The 21527-nt window shown below is 33.6% G+C and overlaps 1 protein-coding gene across 2 annotated transcripts in view; it reads right to left on the reverse strand.

Moving 5' to 3' along the window:
• The window catches only part of LOC118264116 (uncharacterized), a 78296-nt gene that overhangs the window by 42578 nt on the left and 14191 nt on the right, over positions 1-21527 (reverse strand). Inside the window, exons 1-2 of one of the 2 annotated variants that reach the window (XM_035576515.2) lie at positions 17554-17728; positions 12006-12106 (exon numbers count right to left, since the gene is read on the reverse strand). In XM_035576515.2, coding sequence (XP_035432408.2) covers positions 12006-12106; positions 17554-17646 — 194 coding nt within the window. In that variant the 5' untranslated portion in view covers positions 17647-17728. Of the gene's footprint in view, positions 1-12005; positions 12107-17553; positions 17729-21527 lie in introns of those variants that run through there. The other variant, XM_035576514.2, reaches the window with a different exon arrangement.

The raw sequence follows: 21527 nt of genomic DNA on the forward strand, positions 1-21527 counted from the left end.
ACACTTACAACTTGGTACTTTGAGAGGACTCTCAAACGTTGAAAATTATTTTAAAAAGTTTTGATATCGATTTTCTACAACAAATGAATATAGTGCCCTACTGCGAACAACGTATCAGGTTACCAAAAAGCAGAAGTAGGAACGGAGTAGTTTTTAGTCAGTAAGACTATGACACTCCCTCTCCCTCGCTCATGACGGGAGAAGCCATTGGATAGTTTTCTCCCTTAAAGGAAGTTCAGGACATGTACTGGGTATGTTTTTATAACGTTCCCCGTTTTACTTTCGAATTAATAAATCTAACTAATACCTACTACAAATGCGAAAGTTTGTGAGTTTGTGTGTAAGCGTGTTACTCAATCACGTCAAAATGGCTGAAGGGATTGAGATGAAATTTGGAACAGAGGTACATTATTATATCTGGAATAACACATAGTCTACTTTTTTCACACGGGAACGCGAGGGAAGCCTCTTACAGAAGCTAGTAACTAAATTTATTAATTAATATTATTTGTTTTAATTGGCTGCGTCGTTAGTCAAGCGGTTGCGAGCGGCAAAGTATCATTGGTACTTTTGGTATCGGATTTCTCTGTACAAACTACAGAATTGTGGTTAGTACATAATTCCATACTGTACAAATAATTGTAATTAAAATATTTCTATGCAAGAATTTCTATACAAACATACTAATAATTAAACAGCAGATGAACTGTCGGAAACGAAACTATAATACCCCGATAAATTTTTTTTATGGGTCAAGCACGCCACAACCTCCCATACCGCTGTAACTCGTGTAAGCCAAGATCTACAGTAGATACAACAATGAAAACACCGGAACATTGAAGTCCGGCGCGTCTCAGGGATATGAATGACTGTTTACGGGTGTGATTGAAAACCCCTGTCTTAAGAAAAAGAGCCTATACTCAACCCTTTAAGCACCCAGTTAAATATCAGTTACTATGCCCCTAGCTACTACAAATCGAAAAAAATATATCTACACTAAATAAGGAGGAGGAATCGTGTGAATAAAACGAAATAAAACATGCATGTTCTCTATCGCAGCAATACGACACGAGAGCGGTAGGGACACGGAAATATGTGTTACATATATGCGGTTAATAGGTTAACAATTTGACGTATTTCGGTTAAAGTTTAAACCACGATTATTCTTTAGATTAGCTTCATTCAATCATCACATTACAAGCAGTTTATAAGACATATTACTGAGTAATACTCGTAAACGTCATATTCTAATTATAGCCGACATCACGTCAACTGTTCCCGTACATAAACTCGTTGAATGAATTCTCAATGTAATAAACTCTTTCTCTTTCACTCTCTTTCTTTCTCCCTCTAGGATTTATAATTATCGTGTTGTCTAATACTGATGACTTCAGATAATAGTTAAAGAGAGTTGAATAGTCACTACAAAGTACAAAATAAAGTCGTTGTATACTTAGATCTTTTATTTATGACTTTTTTAAATAGATAATGATTAAAGACAAAGTAAAGGTTTATAATTATGCATAATAAATCCAAATTTAACGCATGCAAAGTCACAGGCAAAAGCTCCTGATCAATATAGAAGTTAATTTTAGCTCTGTAGTTGCAATGCAAAGGATTTTTTTCTTTGAATTATTTTATTAGAAGCACCAAAACCAACACGACATAAAAAAACTGAGTTAAAATAAAATACTCTATTGGAAATTAAAGTTGAAAACTAGTAGTCATTGATGAACAGTGAAATAAATAAAATAAGAGAACTAACTAACTCCATCATGGAATACTTATTGAATTTAAACGTTGGTTTAAAAAAACACCTTAACCGATCGCATTAGAATATTAATTCATTTAGTTACACACAGATTTTACAATCGATTTTGATATCATAGGCGCGGGTTGGCATGTCCACTACATTACCTACGTATAATTTATCGGCATAATTTAACAACATAGACTAGTTGATTTCGTAGGAAAATCACATATTGGTCTAATCGATTAACCATCGTTCATATGTACCTATCGTGTATACTTCGTAATGCTTACTTATTCAGATTAGTTATGGTGAAGAGTTGAGTGACTGTAGATGAATTTTCGTATTCGCTACTGATTTCTTTACTAGTTAGGATTATTCATTGATTTACAACAGAATAAATAACTAATTTTTATTTTAATGTTCATAGATTATTCTAAAATATTTGACACGTATTAAAAACTAAACTATTATTCGTTTTATCTAAGTAATGTTATCTAATAAGACAAAATAAATAAAAACACGTAATCAACTTGACTATTTTCTAGAGGCACGGAAACTTTAAAATCCTGAGAGATGACATATTTATTACAGTAATTGTAGAATTTTCGTGCATTGTATTTTATCAATCACTCCATTGAATAAATTTTTCGCATACATCTTTATGAACAGATTAACCATTGATAACTGATTGATCGATCAATCGAACCTTTATAAGCACGAAATACCGACGACTAAGTCCTGTAAAAATCGTTACTTCGTTCGTCACAAACCCGAATGACACAACTAGAATGTTCTAGAGAGTTGTGGAGGGCAGATGGCAGTCGTTTCGCCCGAGAAAAACGATTTGTTCCTCACGTAATCTAAACCGAATGGTCTAATCGTAGAAAAATATTAAAGTCCACGAAATCTTAATTCAATAGAAACCTTTACGAACCCTTCTCTTATAAAAGTTTGCACCTAGTAATAATACCTATAGACTAATCCGTACACTGTATTTCGACATTTTAGAACAACTGCACTCTAAAAACAGTTTAAGCCCAATAAATATTTCCGCAACAACATTTGGCTAACATTGGAAAAAGTTTTTTAGCCTATTATTTAGGTAAATAATGTCTGTAAATAAAACGGCTAATGTTCATATAGCCTGGCGTTGGCAAGACGCCAGAACAGTCCCATATGGGACGGAAAGGTTTTATTCGTGATATTTTAAGCCCTTCCCTTTTGTTCTGACTTGAGTTGTTTTACCAACAAGATTTCGTTAACATTTAATGACTGAAATAGTGAAAGAATAAACATGCTACATTGTACAAATGTAACATGTTTATTGTAACATTGTGTGTTACAATATAGGTACACAATATTTCGTAAAATATACTCTCTTTTGAAAAATAAATTTCTCCAAGTCGAAATATGAACTTTAGAATCGACTACTAGCTACTTTGTATTTTGTTGTATCCAAAATTAATCATCATCAGAATAATAATTTAGTGACGAGACGATAACTGAAATTAAATGAACGAACACATACATAACAAATCTTATTTACACACACAACGCCACAGTTGAAATCAAAAAAAAAATATACAAAAACAAACTAGAAAAACGTAGCCACATTAAAAAAAAGCACTCAATTAAAGCAACAAAAAATCTAACATACACATTTTTAGGATATTTTATTTTCAGTCCATTTCGGAGCACGCTATTAGTTTAGGTAACCTATGTATGTTGTTGCGCTAGCTTTATTTCTGGCTACATAGAAATTCAAAATGGAGCACAGTAAAGAATTTCATATTTTATTCAGTGCAGTGACGTCTGGAATTCTGTATTTCAACGGCTCCTTTGTGATGACCTAGCTGTAAAATTACAACAACAGAAACTCTTGTTGATGTAAAACTGAAGATACATTTGTTATATAAGACATGAATAATGTACGCAATGAACAGCTTTTAGTTATCATTAGAACTTAAAACTTATGGTAAATATCCCGTCTTAAGTTCTAATGATAGTGATAGTAACCATGTCAGTTTAAAAGCTCTTAGTAAATAAATTATTCTCACTTTTTTTAGTACAATTTAATAGGTGGCGAATACCATTGCAGTGTTGTATGATCGTAAGAAAATAACAGACAAATTGGTCTTATAAAAACTTTAAACTTATGCTAAGATTTGGCTACTTATATGGTAAAGTTTATATATTACTTATAATACAACATAGCATAGTTCGAAACCTACCAAGAGCAAGTACAAATGTGAGTTTTTCCGAGTTATATGTACTTTCTAAGATTATTTAGACACCACTGATAAACGGTAAAGGGAAACATCGAGAGGAAATTTGGGTTTATAATTTTTAATTATAAGTTTGATATCGCCAACCCGCATTGAGCAAGCGTGATGTACTAGTGGATAATGCTCAAACCTTCTCCGTGCGAGAAGCGACCTTTGGTCAGCAGTGGCCACTAAAAGGCTGTTGATATGATCTGATAGTACAACATTGTTTACTTGTTGACAAGTTAATTACAAATGCATTACGGTGCCAATATGTATGTTAACGATCAAACTAGTAAGTATACACGTACATAGTGTTTGCTCGAACTAAAGTCCCAATGGCGTGATTGCTGGCCTTGTTTACTGAACTCATTAATAACCAAACAATTATATGGTACCTACGTCAATATATACTATGTAGTTTCAGTTCTTAGAATGTAACCCAGCTCTAAATCAATTCCCACCCCAATTATACCCCCGTGAACAATCTGACAGATAGACAAACAACAAACTGAACTAACGCCTACCAGACTCACGCAGCCACAAGCGAACAATAGCCCAGTCTCGAACTTTGAATAAGACAATAAGAGCTAAACTCTAATATAATAATAAGAACTTTTGAACTCCCCGTTATCATGTTCCGTTCTAATTGAAACTACCGAATCAACATTCAACGTTCAAATTAGTAATTCTCCATTCAAATTCACAACTCAACAACGATTAAACTTAATTCCGTTTAAAATAAAACGCTTATTCAAACTCCTTTCGTATTAATATGTACATTAATTAGCATTTCATTAAAAGTCGACAACAGTATATTATATTCAACACTTTTTACAAGCATGCATACTAATTAATTGGCTGGCTTTAATTTCCCTTACCTGCGTTATCAAGCCCCTTCACCGTGTGTAAAAGTTTGTTAATTAGTTAATGGGTCAGGAACGCCAAACGCTTTTCCTCAACAAGGCCCATACTTCACATATTACGCATAAGTGTTATGTAATTTTGAAGTTGGAAACTTTCATATTAAATAAAGGGTTGAGAGCCTATAGTTACATACATGTAATACTAAGATAAGTAACTTTAACTTTAATCTATAATGTTTTAGGTAGCTCCGTAGGTTGATAAAACAATCCAATATAAATAAAATAGAAGTTAAGGACAATCTCGACAACTTCGAGTTCAATACCCTTTAACGAGATTGAAACAAAAGCGCGTTCGGCGCTTTGATTGGTTGGTTTATTCGCACCGTCCAATCAGAGCACCGAACGCGCTCTTGTTTCGTTTTCGTTCAACGTAAAGCAAATTCGTACTGAGCCATCAGGCTTTATAAGAGTAGTTTTCGAACGCTACGCATCAGATCCTAGGTGCTACGAAAGCGTAGCGCCTTGCTACGCCCAGTCGCTGTTCTATGCAAATATAAATTTTATATGGGTAGTTCTAGTCAATTTGAATCTTTATTCCAAGATTTTATGTAGTTCTATAAAGTACTTAATATGACTTCTGTTATCACAATGAAAATAATGTTACTCATTATTTTTATTGTTACATGCTGCTTTTATTATTTTATTAAACTTTAGAATTTTCCTTTTATAATCATCTAATTTATAAAACTTTATCTGTTCTTAAAAAATCGAGACGTTTTACCTCAAACATAACTATTTTATGGTATCGTTAATTAGTGGTTAAGAACGTATAAAACTGCGGCTGGAACACTTACGCTCATGCTATAGTATACCTATACTTATAGGTATATGAGATTTTACAGTTCCTACATAACGAGTAATTCGTTGATACGATCGCAAATCCCTAACTAACTACTAATATTAATTAATCATACACTCGTATTACTATATTTATTTCACTACTAGTGTAGTGTATGAGATAGTCATTACGATACGCTTCGGGTATGGACGTATGCGTTTTTGTGCGCGTAATATTTTTTTTATATCGTCATGCCTTTTATCCCCGAAGGGGTAGGCAGAAGTGCACATTATAGCACGTTATACCACTGTACAATATACACCCACTTTTCACAATTTATGTTGTAAGTCCCATGTAAGAGGTGGTGAGCCGATTTCCATATACTAGGCACAATTCCAGCAGCGCTTCGCTTCAAGCTTTCTTGTGCGAACTGCTAGGGAGTGGAACTCCTTGCCGGAGTCTGTGTTTCCTGATGGGTATAACCTGGGTGTCTTCAAAGCCGGAGTGAATAGGTTGCTTATGGGCAGACGTGCTCCACCGTAGGCCGCATCATCACTTACCATCAGGTGAGATAGCGGCCAAACGTCGACCCATTAAATGTAAAAAAAAAAGCCAGACTCCGTGCTAATACTAAGAAATTTTCGAAAAACCGAAAAAAGTCCTCGACTCGAGACCCCTTGCTCGGCTACATACAACCACTCAACCAACGAGGCAGTAAAATATTAATATTAATAATTCTTTACTCGCAGAAACATGATACAAGCAAGATGCTAAGCACATTTCACCTTCAGTAGGCATGCAAAAACTTAAAGTATAAAGTTAATATAACATTAAACTTAGTTACTACAGCTAAAATATTCTTGTGGGGTGTAGAAGCACTTTTCAATAAACCAGTTTTTCAGCTTTCCTTTAAATTTTGTGGTAGGTAACTCTCTTATCTCTTCAGGAATATTATTATATGCCCGTTCTGTGATAGGCTTCGGGTAAAATTGGTCCACAATCTACAGTTTCCCGATTTTCGGCTCTTAATAATGATAAGCCATAAAAATTAGAGAGAAACAAGACTTGCGTAATCAATATTCAGCACATAGATACAAATCCAGATTTGTACAGTTTACAAGCCATGGTCGATTTTCGGCTCTTAATAATGATAAGCCATAAAAATTAGAGAGAAACAAGACTTGCGTAATCAATATTCAGCACATAGATACAAATCCAGATTTGTACAGTTTTCAACAAAACAAAATCACAGAAGCCATTAGCACCGTCCAGCGAGTGCTTCTACTATCCTAATTGTATTTTAATAGCCATAAAAAGTAAATAAATGTAATTTAATATGATGGAGGACATACTACAGGGGTGACACGAGTTGTTAAATTAAATTAGATGAATTAAATGAATGATCTCCAATAAAAAATCTACTATTTCAAGAGGTGAGTGGTGCTCGTTTAAATTATATAAATCCCTAGCTAGACGAGAAAACTGTTTGCTGTTATAGGTTTTTTTTTATGGAACAAACCGGTAAACGACCAGACGGATCATCTGATGGTAAGCCATCGCCTCCGCTTGAAATACCAGAGGCGTTACAAGTGCGTTGCCGACCTTTTACGGTAACCTCACTTACACTACGAAGCACAACGCAACCATTGTTTCACGTTGGTTTTCTCTGAGGCCGTGGTATCACTCCGGTCGAGCCACTTTAACCTACAGTACACACAGGTAAAAACTACAGTGGCAAAATCCTCGTGTTAAAATTTTGGTTATCTACTAATCAATTTTCACATTATCATAATCATTATCGAGTAAGTAACTTTTTTACGGAAATCTCCTACAGTTGATAATGAGCACGTTTGATAATGAATTCCTTTTAGAACATTTTATCAGTTGCAAATCCGCATACGCGGTATAGTACAAAATATTCTCATAAAACGTAGAATATAAAGAGAGAAATAAAAATGTTCATGTCAAATTCTGTGGTAGGTGCGGTTTTGACGAACAAATGTTTATGTCTAGGGCACAGAAACTTGGCTCTCGCTATCAAATTGTGAGCTTCAACAAACTTTATTTTACGCGAATATTTTATTACACAATGAATAGAAAAGAACAAGTACATCTACATTCTTTTATACAGATAATAACTGTCAAGGATGACACTCGAGTTCATTTTATTTACGACGATATAATTTTTCGAAAGCAATATCATAAATGAACAATATTCTAGCGACGAGCGACAACCCTTTCATTACGTGACAATATGTAATTACAGAAACGTTTTCGTCGATACGGCGACAAATATTCTATTTTGTATCTAATGAATATAGACATAACAGCTGTTTTACGTTAACGCAGGTGTAACCCCAATTACTGGGCTTTAATGATCCGAATTGTATTGTAAAATAATATTGTAAATGAAAGATAAAACATCGGACGTGCGACGCACGCAAGGTAAATGCACTATAGATAAAATTACAAGATTGATGATTGATCCATTAGCTGTTATGATAATAATTTGTGACCGTGACTACGAAAAGATAGAGATAACATATCGAAAAGATTGAGAAGAGGGATTAAAGAGATTTAGTTTTTTGAATTTTTGAGATTACAAGGAATTTGACAAATTGCCTAAAGTTGATTTTCCACCAGACGTGGCTATGAAAAAACATATCTTAGTTGAATCCGTATCCACCAATGCAAAGCTAGGTGTACCCATGTATATGATTTGTGACTGCCAAACGCATCCACCGCAACGTAACGCAGCACAACTTTTCTAGGTGGCAAACGAGCAGACGAGTCACCTGATGGTAAGTGATCAGCGCCGCCCATGGACACCCGCAACACCAGAGCAGTCACAAGTGCGTTGTCGGTGTTTTAGAAAGTGCCTTTTACAACTCTGGTCTCTGGTGGAAAAGCACCCTAATGATTGGTAATAAAATAATATGATCTTTCGAAGGCATTTGACTGCGTTGAACACGAGACTCTATTGCTGAAGCTGGAACATTACGGTATTCGGGGTATATCGCTAAATCTATTGAAGTCATACCTTCAGGATAGGCAACTTAAAGTACAAGTAAATAAAATAAACTCACCGGGTGCTAGCATGTCTATGGGCGTACCGCAGGGCTCAATACTAGGCCCATTCCTATTTTTGGCATATATTAACGACTTGCCCCATTTATTTCAGAATGAACCTCAGATGGTATTATTTGCTGATGACACATCATTAGTTTTTAAAATAAATAGACGAAAAAATAATTATGACGACGTAAATAATGCTCTAATGAAGGTTCAAAATTGGTTTACATCAAATAACCTAGTATTAAATGATAAAAAGACAAAATGTATTAGATTTGTTTTGCCAAATGTTAAGACTAACCAATGCGATGTATTATTAAATAGTCAGAAATTATAATTTGTAAAAGAGACTACTTTCCTAGGAATCACTGTAGATGACAAATTGCAATGGGGTCCCCACATTACATCGCTAGCGGGACGATTGAGCTCTGCAGCTTACGCTGTCTGGAAGATCAGACAGCTAACCGACATAGGCACGGCAAGACTAGTGTATTTCAGTTACTTCCATAGCATCATGTCGTATGGCATTTTGCTGTGGGGACAAGCTGCTGATGTTGAGTCTATCTTTATCCTACAAAAGCGCGCCGTCAGAGCTATTTACAACCTAGGTCGTCGGGAATCTCTTAGAGAAAAGTTTAAGGAGATCAATATTATGACCGTTCCATGTCAATTTATTTATGAAAATATTATGTATGTTAGAAAAAACCTACATTTGTTTGCGAAAGTATCTGACAGACACAACTATCAAACTAGACATAAGGATAGATTAAGTCAACCATTTTTTAGATTGTCAAAAATAAGTAAGTCATTTATGGGATTCTGTGTTAAATGTTATAATAGAGTTCCAATGGAAATACAGAATCTGAATGAATCAAAATTTAAACTATGTATTAAAAAAACGTTATGTAGACAAGCATACTACAAGGTAAATGATTATATAGAAGATAAAAATGCTTGGAGGCAAGCTGGTCCGGCTCCACAGGATAACGAAAAAAATGTAGTAATATAACCATGTTATTTCGATGTGTTCTGTACGTTATAAAATTATTGTAAATGTGAGAGCCCTGTAATTAACTAAAATCAAATTAGACTAGTAGAATGCATTTATGTCAGCTTGGAGTTGTCATGCTCACTCAAAGGTCTCATTGGCGGTGGCACGGGCATTGGATCGCTCGATTCCCTGCAACATGGTTGAGTTGGGCGGTGCTGGTGTACGTGTCATGTTCGTGAACGGGCGCTGTCAACTGGGACTGGTCAGCTCCGGACTGCATTAATTTTTATTGTCCTCTAGGTTATTTTCTTTTTCTGTCGCTTGGACTGTATATTAGTTTTACATTGTTCTCACATAGTTCAAGTAATCGAAACAATGTAACCAAGAATTGTATTGTAAATCTGATTGAAAAAGAGTAACCTATGGAGTTTCTTGCTCGTTCTTCTCCATAGGAATCTACACTTTGGAACGAGCAAATAGCTTCACTAGAGGACTGACCGACAGACAGACGTTATTAATATTATTATATTTGCTTTGACGTTCAAAAGTGCCTTCCTGGTCTATTTGAAATAAATGATTTTGACTTTTGACTTTGAATAGTATCTAATATCTATATATTACAGAGGACTCAAAATCATTTGCCGTCATATCCGTTCTACCAACCAATGTCAATAACTCATAAAATATTCTTGTTAGACCGCGAGACCCTTAAGAAATGGGTAACTGTAATAATATTATTACAAAATTGTTTATTTTGTAGTGAAACGGATAGTCGTGGACGGTGGCTCACATTAGTGATTTATATGGATCGATCGTTTAGCGTTAATTGTTAGTTTCGTTAGTATATGTACCTGACAATACATAAATAATTCAGTAACATCAACAATAACTATCTATGTTAATGTATAACAAATAAAAACATAGACATCATAACAACATTACCACCAGAAGGCTTAGTACAAGTTTGTTTAACGTTCATCGAGATCGAAACGAAAGTGCGTTCGGCGCTCTGATTGGTTGGTTTATTCGAGCCGGCCAATCATCAATTTCGTTAAACGTAAAGCAAACTCGTATTTATCCTTTTGATACTGTTATAATATTGAGTTGATTTAACACTTTAAACGCCACGGGGGACACCGGTGACCGACGTTAGCGGAGGTTTTGCCTTCAACAGTTTTCTATTGGCAGTCAAAGGCTTAAACAAACAAAAGAAGGTTAGGATAGGTTAGGCGTTCGTTTTGGCTTCTTACCCAGCATCCCATATTACATTAGAAAACAAGCTATGTTATGTAAGTAACAGTTATTTATTAATAATAGTTATTAACTAATAAAATTTATATACATTTAAATTTAAAAGTACAAAACTCATTAATTTATAATATTGTTACTCCAACATATGGCGTAACTTTAACGACAATAACAGTCAGAACAAGTAATTATGTCATAGTTATATTAGTTTCAAATATACAATTCCAAATGTAAAGAAACTTCAATACATTTTGGACTTTATTGGTTTGTGATAAAGATGAATATGTTTTGTTAATTTTTGACCAATTTGCGTAGGTTGCTATTGGTTTATGTAGATGTATACCTAGTTATAAGAACAAGGTACTAACTGATATGAGTATAGTACAATTAGTAGTCCGTTTTAATTATTCCAATTATAGTATAATTGTTGAAAGAAACTAGCTAACAATTAAACTATTTATTTCTAATAGACCAGGACGGCACTATTAAAAGTCAAAACAAAAAAAAAATGTCTGTCGGTCAGTTCCCAAGTGAAGTTATTTGCTTGTTCCAAAGTATAGATTCCTATAAAGAAGAATTAGATTACTCCTTTTCAATCAGGTTCACAAACAATTTTGGTTACATTGTTTCGTTGGTTCATTCAAAACAATACAGCAATAGTAATAGCAATAGTATTATTCTCATTTATTTTAACGTAAGGACTCATAAATTAAATAACTACTAATGTTTTCATGGTATACTCATACATGGCTAACAACGCTCTCGTCTCGTTATCCACCGTAAATAATCAAGTCAAATTAATTAACGAGGAAACATTATTTATATAAAAAAAAAACAAAAGTATTAATTACCAAGGACACGTTTTAATAAGGTTAATTCTAATATCACCTATAACCCCATAAAGATTAGGCATGTTTTCCTATGTTACATACAATACCAGAATAATTATAAAAGGAATATGGTACAAACTCACCGAGTGCCACCAACAGGTTGCCATACAGCGTCCAATGGGATGAGTGCAGGCGGCGGACTCTCACTCTCCTCACCGCCTGCACTAGATCTACTGTCCCATCCCTGAAACAAATGAAAAACACATTAAGAAACTAGAAGAAACTACACGAATATACGGATCTAGTCCAATCAATGTATTTGTCAAACTGAAATATTCGTCCGCATCATCTGGGGAAATGGACACATTCTATGTGCTCTAAATCGATATGTTTAATAGCAAGTAAGGAAGTTACAATTTCATAATCAAAACAGCTTATTGATACCATAATATTGTATGGTCATCTAATCCTTATGTAATAGCAAAGTTACATGATAATACATCAATTAAAAGTGTGTGAAATTCTGATTCTTAGATTTCATTACATTGTTCGTAACAAAGGAAGCATGTCAAAGATAATTTGATTATTTTATTATTTATTTTGGTTAACCAACAATTGTTTACACTATACGGTACTACATTTCTGAATAAATGGCTAGATGAACATAAAAAAGGTGCTACGATTAATTATAGGTTAACACCTAATGCAAAAACACCGTACACAGAATAATACAATAAAATCAACTAGCAACAGAGCAAAATTATTCAATCATTCTATAGATATACTTATATATTCCATACATAAAAAGAAAAATTGATTTGCCGTAATGTGCACCTCTACCTACCCCTTCGGGGATACAAGGCGTGACGTATATAAAAAGAAAAAGTATTTGGGAGTTAATTACTAATTAGGTATATAAGAAAATATCTGTTCAATACATTGAAATTTTGACGCATTCAGTTAGTAGTAACCTACATATATTTTAACTAGCAAAATACCTGTTGCTGGTCAAGACTCTAAGACTCTGGGTATAATGTGGAGAGCAGAGGCTGAGTGAATTTCCTTCGCTGATCGAATTTTCAATGTCCACGTCCGTACCGACGTTACGGCAAATGGAATTTGGGACTTATAAATTGGTTTTGTATTAAGATTTTTCTCATACGATTTTATAGAGTTTGCCGCATTCCGCAGTTTAAATGAGAAATAGGTTATATTTTGAGCATTCGATTTCGATTTTATTCGAAAAATATTTTTGTATATTGTCACCGAATAGTCGACATCGGCTTTATTTGCCATTAACAAAAATAAAATAGAATATGTCTATTATAACTTTCGTGCGACATTCTAAATTAATTATTATTTTATCGGCTTACTTACGTAACGGTTTGACGAGGAACTCGACTAGTTTCAAGCCATGCTAGAGGCTCATATTCATGAGCGGCATTCCGCGACACACGATGCGGTGATTGTCGCGCTGCTACTGGCAGTAGCAATGTGAGTAAGCCGATAACATAATAATTAATTTAGAATAGAATATTTCAACATTTAGTCTGTGAAGGGTGAGGTCGTTACCAGTCTTATATTATGACTGATAGGTCTCATTTAATAGGACGCTACCCTAGACTAGGCATAATCCCAAACTCTGAATACGGTAACGTTTTCAAAAAACCTAATAATATACTCTACCCATTGTTCTATCGTTTTCTGAATGTTTGTTCTGTGTGTGTATTTATAGTGTGTACGATTCAGAGATATTGTATTGTATCTCTATTGTAATAAATAGATAGATATTATTAAGGAGTCTTGGGTTCGATTCCTGAGTCGGGCAAAGTATTACTAGTCGCTTTTCGGTTTCTTGAAACTTTGTCAGTAGTAACACGGAGTCTGTTATACCTATTATACCGGACCTTGTAAACACAGTTAAAAATAGGTGTACATTGTACATTGTCATTACGTGACGTAATGTGCACCGCTGCCTACCCCTTTGGGGATACAAAGCGTGACGATACAATATTAAATATTATGTTAATCGATATAACACTTTATCGCCATTATAGGTGAATGACCATGGTTGAGTTAATACTTTTGTTCCTACATCGCCCCCATACATTGACTGTATAATTACCGTACGGACCCCTTATATTGAACAATTATCTAATCAATAAGTTTGCAACCATGTTACTGTGGAGTAAAATGAAATTGAAAACCTTTGTTGTTAATCATAGCATGAAATTATGCTTCGTACGAGAAGAGGCCTTTGGTCAGTAGAGGTACCTCACACATCACATCAACATCCTATAAGTGACGTCATTTATAGGATGTTGATGTGAAGTGTGATATGTAGGTATTGTAGGCAAATTATGAGAACCAACTAAGCATGAGAGAAAAATTTAAGAAAGAAGAATGATACCAAGTAAAGCGGGACCGGGACATTAATTTGAAATAAATATTGGATACTCTAGGGGAATAGACAGGCTGGCCATAAACCAACTCCACCCCATGGCATAGCAAAATGTATGCGATAAAATATTCATTGCGCTGCCCCGATATTTACAATACTATAATATGCAAATGGATTACTTAGTATATGCATGTTGTACATACTACACTTGTAAATCCATAGATAGGCACATAATTGCAAATTAATGACAATATTTTCACTTCATCCTCTTTGTTTATAAGCCACGTAACCATGGCAACGTAATGCAACTGCAAAAAAAAGATTAAGGAAGATAACATAATGGTTTTTATTCTGACGAAGGTAAGTTGAGTTTTCCATAAAATGACCTTTGACTTTCATTAGTGACCTTTCATTAGTGACTTTACTGTTATAATTGTAAATGAGCTTTAAAACTACGAACACTTAATAAAGGATTTTTAACCCTATAATTAACAATTTAAGATCCACAAATTCAACAATCAAACCGCTTAATTTTAAACAATCCCTATCAATTTCCAATTTGATCATAGAATAAATATGAGAACAATTTCATATCCGATATTGCATTTCAGAAAAGCCGATAGGCAGCTCGATACGTATATTTTTATGTAATAAAAACTGAATGTAAGTATGTAGTTTTATCCCTTTTGATAGAAAAGGTCGGTGCGAAGAATTTTTATCCTACGTCGAAGCTTATTGGACATGGCGTGGGCATCCCAACGGTTTATCACCCCGCCCTAGCTTACGGAATGATATCCAAATTTTATCTTATACCTAAGCCCATTTTTCTTCCCATAAACATAGCTATGTAAGGGTCGGTAAAAGCAAGAACTTGTCTTGTCTTTAAATGAATTCTTTATAAAAAGAAGGTTATTGATGTTGTATTTCCAGTTGATGTAGTTGTATGGAGGACTAAGTGGGAGGCTTTTATTCAGCAGTGGACGTCTCTCGGCTGATGATGATGATGATTTCCAGTTAGTGGGAACGACGGTATCCTTAAACTAAATGGCTAGATACGAATATCTTGCCCAGAAGCAGCGCAGTGGTGCTATTAAAAAAAGTTTGGAACAAATCCGGACTAATGATGATGATAATGTTTCGATAACTAACATAACCCATTACATAACTGATACAATAAAATCGATAAAATAAGGAAATTTGTGTGAACAAATAATATTTATCACGATACCACTATCACACTATATCACACTATCACTCTAATATTATAAATGTGAAAGTTTGTTTGGATGTTTGTCCTTCAATCACGCTGAAACTACTGAGCAGATTTTGGTGAATTTTGGTATACAGACAGGGTTTTTATAAGGGGGAAATATGATCTAATGCTTTCTCCCGCCTTGGCTAGGCGAGAGGGAGTGTCAGACTCTTACTGACTAAAAACTCTAGACTGTTTTTCGAACCGGAGCCCCGGTAAACCCGCTAAGATATAGACAGTGTGAGCTAACTTGGCCGATAAGATATTTTTTATCCCACGGGAACGTGGGAAAAATCACTGGCAGAAGATAGTGTAACTCGAAATCTGTGATTAACCTCCGTACTCAGAATCATTTAATGGTTACTTAACCCAGTCCTAATCATCGTTACTAAGAAATAGTTTAAGTAATTTACTAGAGATATAGAGATAGTATTTTGACATAAGCTCCACACAAAAGGTGTCAAAATTCTATCTCTAGTAGGCAAATCTACAGATAGATAGGTTATTGGAATTGGCCGTTAATGATTCTGAGTGCGGCAGTAAAAATAACAATGACGTTCATTGAGGTAACTAGTTAATTTATTAAAATGACTCGGCTGTATCGTGTAACCTGTGTGTGTATCGGATCACCATAGCTAGGATCGATCTCGATTAAAACAGGTTATACTAGGTAACCGAGCGTCGTGTGGGAGGATATATTGTTACACGGATGAGGGGGACGTAATAATGATCCGAATATGACATGTGATTTACTTTGGAATGTATTTGAAATAATCTGTATTATCTGGTAAAATCTTCTTATCTAAAATCGCTAATATCTTATATCTACATTTTTACGTACATGATTTTCTATATAGTACTAGAGTTTTTATTTCTCTTTTCCTTATTAAATAATAAGGAAAATAAAGTAAAAAACTTAAAATGTTTAAAGATATAAAAATATTGAACTACTGGGCATTTTTCAGTATTTCGAAAATTTCTCAGTATTAGCACTGAGTCTAGAATTGTGCTCAGTATATGGCAATAGGCTCATCCCCTATTACATGAGACTTATTACACAAATAGTGAAAAGTGGGTGTACATTGTATAGCGGCATTACGTGCCATAATGTGCACTTCTGCCTACATCTTCCAGGATAAAAGGCGTGACATTGCAAAACAATATTTAATGTACATTTGAGGAATATAGCATATAATAAGTACACAGATAATAATTATTTATAGGTCATAATTTACCTTATTCCCGTTATAACACTAAACTCTGAAGTCTGAACGTGGTACTTATAAAGTCAACTAATTTATTTCACGGCATTTACGTATTGAAGGACTCAATAACTGCCGCTACTGATAAGAACAGCAACGTCGCATGCATCATTGTAAAATTATTGACGATCTTCAAGAGCGCAGTTAATTTTGATCCGTGACGCCGCATTGAAATATTTCAGTCACAGAATTTTCACAGATATATTACTTTCAAACTATCCACTTCTATGTTATCCCTTATTAAGTATTTTTTTAATTATTTTACTAAATACAAACTTTACTACTCAGAGACATTTAATAATTACTTAGGCTATTCCTTAGTAACAATTTTGTATCGAAAACAATTGCTAAGGACTGGGTTAAGTAACCATTAAATGTCTCTGAGTACAGCGTTTTGTGTTCTTCATTTAACAAAAAATCCTTTTCCCATACACACTTCCCATACACTTAAAACCCTTATTTCATTCATTATTAAGCCAAAATGTCCAAAATTATTGAAACATGTATTAATTAGATTTACGTCAAAAATCGGTTATTGTTTATACCTATACAAAACTTTGTTTATTTTACTTTCAAAACTTTTATTTTAATTTCACTTGATAGTGCTTGCATAATCTATATTTTTGCTTTTGATTATTTTTTAACCAAAAAAATAATCTTTCTAAACTCAAGTTTGTTAGTTTGTTATGTATTAGAATTGCTAATTTACTAAACTACATACTGTGAGCTAATTGGAATCTTATAAGACAAAAAATATAATACACGAGAAACCTTACCTGGTAATTAATAAGGAAACCAAACACCGCAAAGAACATAATGAATAAAAAGCAGCCAATATTGGCGCGGTAAGGCATTGCGCTCCATCTCATCGCGACGCACAGTGTACTCGCCTCGCATGGGCACTAGTGACACAGTACTAAACACTGACGGCCAACGCGCGCGCCATGCGACTGAATCATCTATTCGAAGTTTCGTTTAATTTTCGGCCGTGAACGTATTCGGTACCACAGACAACTTATGTCAACTAATATGAACGAATGAAGCAATAGGTTTGAATTTTAAATGAAGAATAAAGAATTTGACTATAATAAAACTATGGTTTTGGTCATTATATGCGTTTAAAATTACTGTTTAATCTACAAAATCATTGTCAAAGACATATTATATTATACGACTAAGTTAAAAAGTTTCATAAAGATGGGCATTGACATTTTTAAACGGTTTTATTCACCTTGACCTGTTAGTATGTTTGTGTCAAATTTTGTTATCGGAATTTAACCTTCTTCCTAACGCTCGATCGATCCGATATTTGGTACACATTCATAATCTTTTTTTAATCTTTTATTTTGGACTTTTATTCTTAAAACATACCAGCCCCGTTGAGCATCTTGATGACTATACAATAAGCCCAAACCTGTTACTTGTTATTTTTGAAATTATGACAACAATAAATTCATATTATATTATTGTTATTGAGCAATAGTGAGAATTTGATACTGTTGCACCAAGCATGCCTCGTTGGTCGAGTGGTCGCAAATGCGACTGCCGGACAAGGGGTCTCGGGTTCGATTCCCTTGTCGGGCAAAGTATTACTGGGCTTTTTTCGGTTTTTCGAAAATATCTCAGTAGTAGCACGGAGTCTGGAATTGTTTCCCGTACATGGGACTTATAACACAAATGGTGAAAAGTGGGTGAACATTGTATAGCGACATTACGTGTCGTCATGAGCACCTTTGCCTACCCCTTCGGGGATAAAAGGCGTGACGTTACTTTTTTTTTGCTTGCACCAAGCATCTCTACGCCTTCTAGGTGCGCCTGTCTTCGAAGATTCTTTTCCTAATTTGATGATGAAATAATAAAAAAAAAAACTGATGTTTTAGAAAGGCTTATCAAACTAGAAGGTTATGTACCTATTCTACTAACACTTTTTTGAACGACTCCACATTCAGTGCTGTAAGTTGTCTCCCTATGTAGCCATACTTCTATTGGTGGTGTTTATTCTGTTGACGTGCCTTAATAGTCATTACTACATAGCTTTTTCTGTCCTTATGTCCCTTTGTATCCTTAAATCTTTAAAACTACGCAACGGATTTTGATGCGGATTTTTTTAATAGATAGAATGATTCAAGAGGAAGGTTTTTATCTATATATAATACTAGCATAATTTATCACCATTGCACCCATACAAAGCTGGGGCAGGTCGCTAGTAATCTATATATTAATACGTGATGCAAAAACTTTGGACCACTTTTTACGATAATTGCGCGGACGTAGGAGCATAAAATTTGGTATACTTATAGTTTATGTGTAGGAGAAGTGCATAGCGCTAATATTTTTCAAAAATAATGCTTATAAAGTACATTAAATCAATAAATAAAACATTACACACACATGCTGATTTTTATTTTATTTTTATTTTATTTTTATTTTTATTTTTATTTTATTTTTATTTTATTTTTATTTTATTTTATTTTTATTTTATTTTTATTTTATTTTTATTTTTTTTTTTTTTTTTTTATTTTTATTTTTTTTTTATTTTATTTTTATTTTATTTTTATTTTAATTTATTTTATTTTTATTTTATTTTTATTTTATTTTTATTTTATTTTTATTTTATTTTATTTTATTTTTATTTTATTTTTATTTTATTTTTATTTTATTTTTATTTTATTTTTATTTTATTTTTATTATATTTTTATTTTATTTTTATTTTAATTTTATTTTTATTTTATTTTTATTTTATTTTAATTTTATTTTAATTTTATTTTTATTTTTATTTTATTTTATTTTTATTTTATTTTATTTTTATTTTTATTTTATTTTATTTTATTTTATTTTATTTTATTTTATTTTATTTTTATTTTATTTTTATTTTATTTTTTTTTTTTATTTTTATTTTTTTTATCTGATCGTATTTGACAAAACGTCAAAATCGATAGACATTGCGATGATATTCTCACGTCTCATATGAAAAGAGTTTTATAAAAGAGTTTGAATTAGCGCGCGAATAAAAATTACAAACAGACAAACAGACAAAAAAAAGTTAAAATTCGACATCCTTCAACGTACGTTAAGTGGTATTGTAAATTAAATCATATATGGTCGAATTTCGGCCACTAGGCGACCCCTAGTAATTAAATAAATACTTCAGATTTTGTTCTTAACTTTAAGAATCTCATGAATATACAACATATAATATGTAACTATGTACAAAAATGTGCTAAAATATAAAACTGCTATTTACTTTATTGGGGCATGTGATACTAGTCACGATTTAGAAGTACCTACGTCATCGACATGATCTTAAAGGCACAATTACCTACACTGGCTATCCAAATTCAACTTAAGTCCAAAGTAATAAGGTTTATTTGAGACATTTGTTAAATAGGTTAGCTTGATGAGCGGCAGCGTGACAAATTCACAACAATCTCGCGAGTGTGATATGTTTACTTTATAGTTACTACAAGATGGATAATGATAGATAGTAAATGATAGTAATTAGTACTGATTAGGTTGTTTGATATCTTTATAATACACTTATCTATCTTAAATTCATTTGAACAAAATAAAATTGCAATTTTACCGTGTCATTTTTTTTAAACATTGCCCCACATTACGATTTTCTTCTGTGTCATGGTGTTATCAACATACAAGTTCACGGCGTGCAACATAACACTCAGAACCGAACCAACTACTTTTGGATCACACAAAAAATTGCTCCGTACGGGAATCGAACCCGCTACACGTTGCACGACAGCCAGTTGCCGAGCCACCGCACCAACCAGTGCAGTCTGGATTACATGAACACACCAATTGTGTGTGTTTCTGAACTTGTATCTTTGTAAACGCACCCACGACACAGGAGAAAATCCTAGTGTGAGGAAACATTTAAAAACAAAATGAAAATCGATTATGTACTCTATTTATAAGTCAACACGGCCGAATCTCGTTTGGCCCGACCTTCACACGTGAACTAGAACCGTTTCATAATATTAGTCCGTCCAGCGTCATTGACATACATGTGGAAAATAGACTGCAACTTGTGTTTCTGTGAACTTTTATATTCAGGTTGCAATTCTTTATTCTCTTTTGATATGGCGCAAGATGCGCCATTATATACAGGGTGTCCCTGAAATCGACGTCCAACGGGCACCAGATGATCAGCAAGGTTCCAAATGTTATCAGAAAAATTAAAAAAAAATTCTAAGTCCTACAGTTTTTAAATTACAGTGACTTATGTGTTATCCACGAAAAAGTACACCCTGTGCCAGTCTTTTGACTCTTGTTGCTACAAATCTTTATTTTTTCGTCTGCAGTCTTCCTTACATTATCCTGAATAGTGCTCCAGTAATATGGAATCATAAATTCTTAGCCAACTGCTTTAGATTGGGAAACATTGTTAGTTTTAGAGGAACCAAATACTCTGAATAAAATTTTTACCTTACTTTAAGTGACTGTACTGAATAAATTATGTATGGCGCTAGTAGTGGCAAATTTCACCAAAGTTGGCGCATTTAATAAGGATTATAAAATGGTATAGCACTTTGCACATTATTTCTTAAATTCGACACAAAAAAAGATTTTTCAACGAAACTCGGTTTCGATGAATTTATTTGAACTTACTAATATTTCTTCTAGTGTACTCAAATCATACGTTACATCCTCGTATGCACTAGACAACACTTTGCACGCGATTTGTTATCATCATGTTGAAAATCAGCGAGGATCTCTTGTCAAACAACATTGTCTG

The sequence above is a fragment of the Spodoptera frugiperda genome, chromosome 26 (genome assembly GCF_023101765.2).
Source record: "Spodoptera frugiperda isolate SF20-4 chromosome 26, AGI-APGP_CSIRO_Sfru_2.0, whole genome shotgun sequence".
In the NCBI taxonomy this organism is placed as follows: Eukaryota; Metazoa; Arthropoda; class Insecta; order Lepidoptera; family Noctuidae; genus Spodoptera; species Spodoptera frugiperda.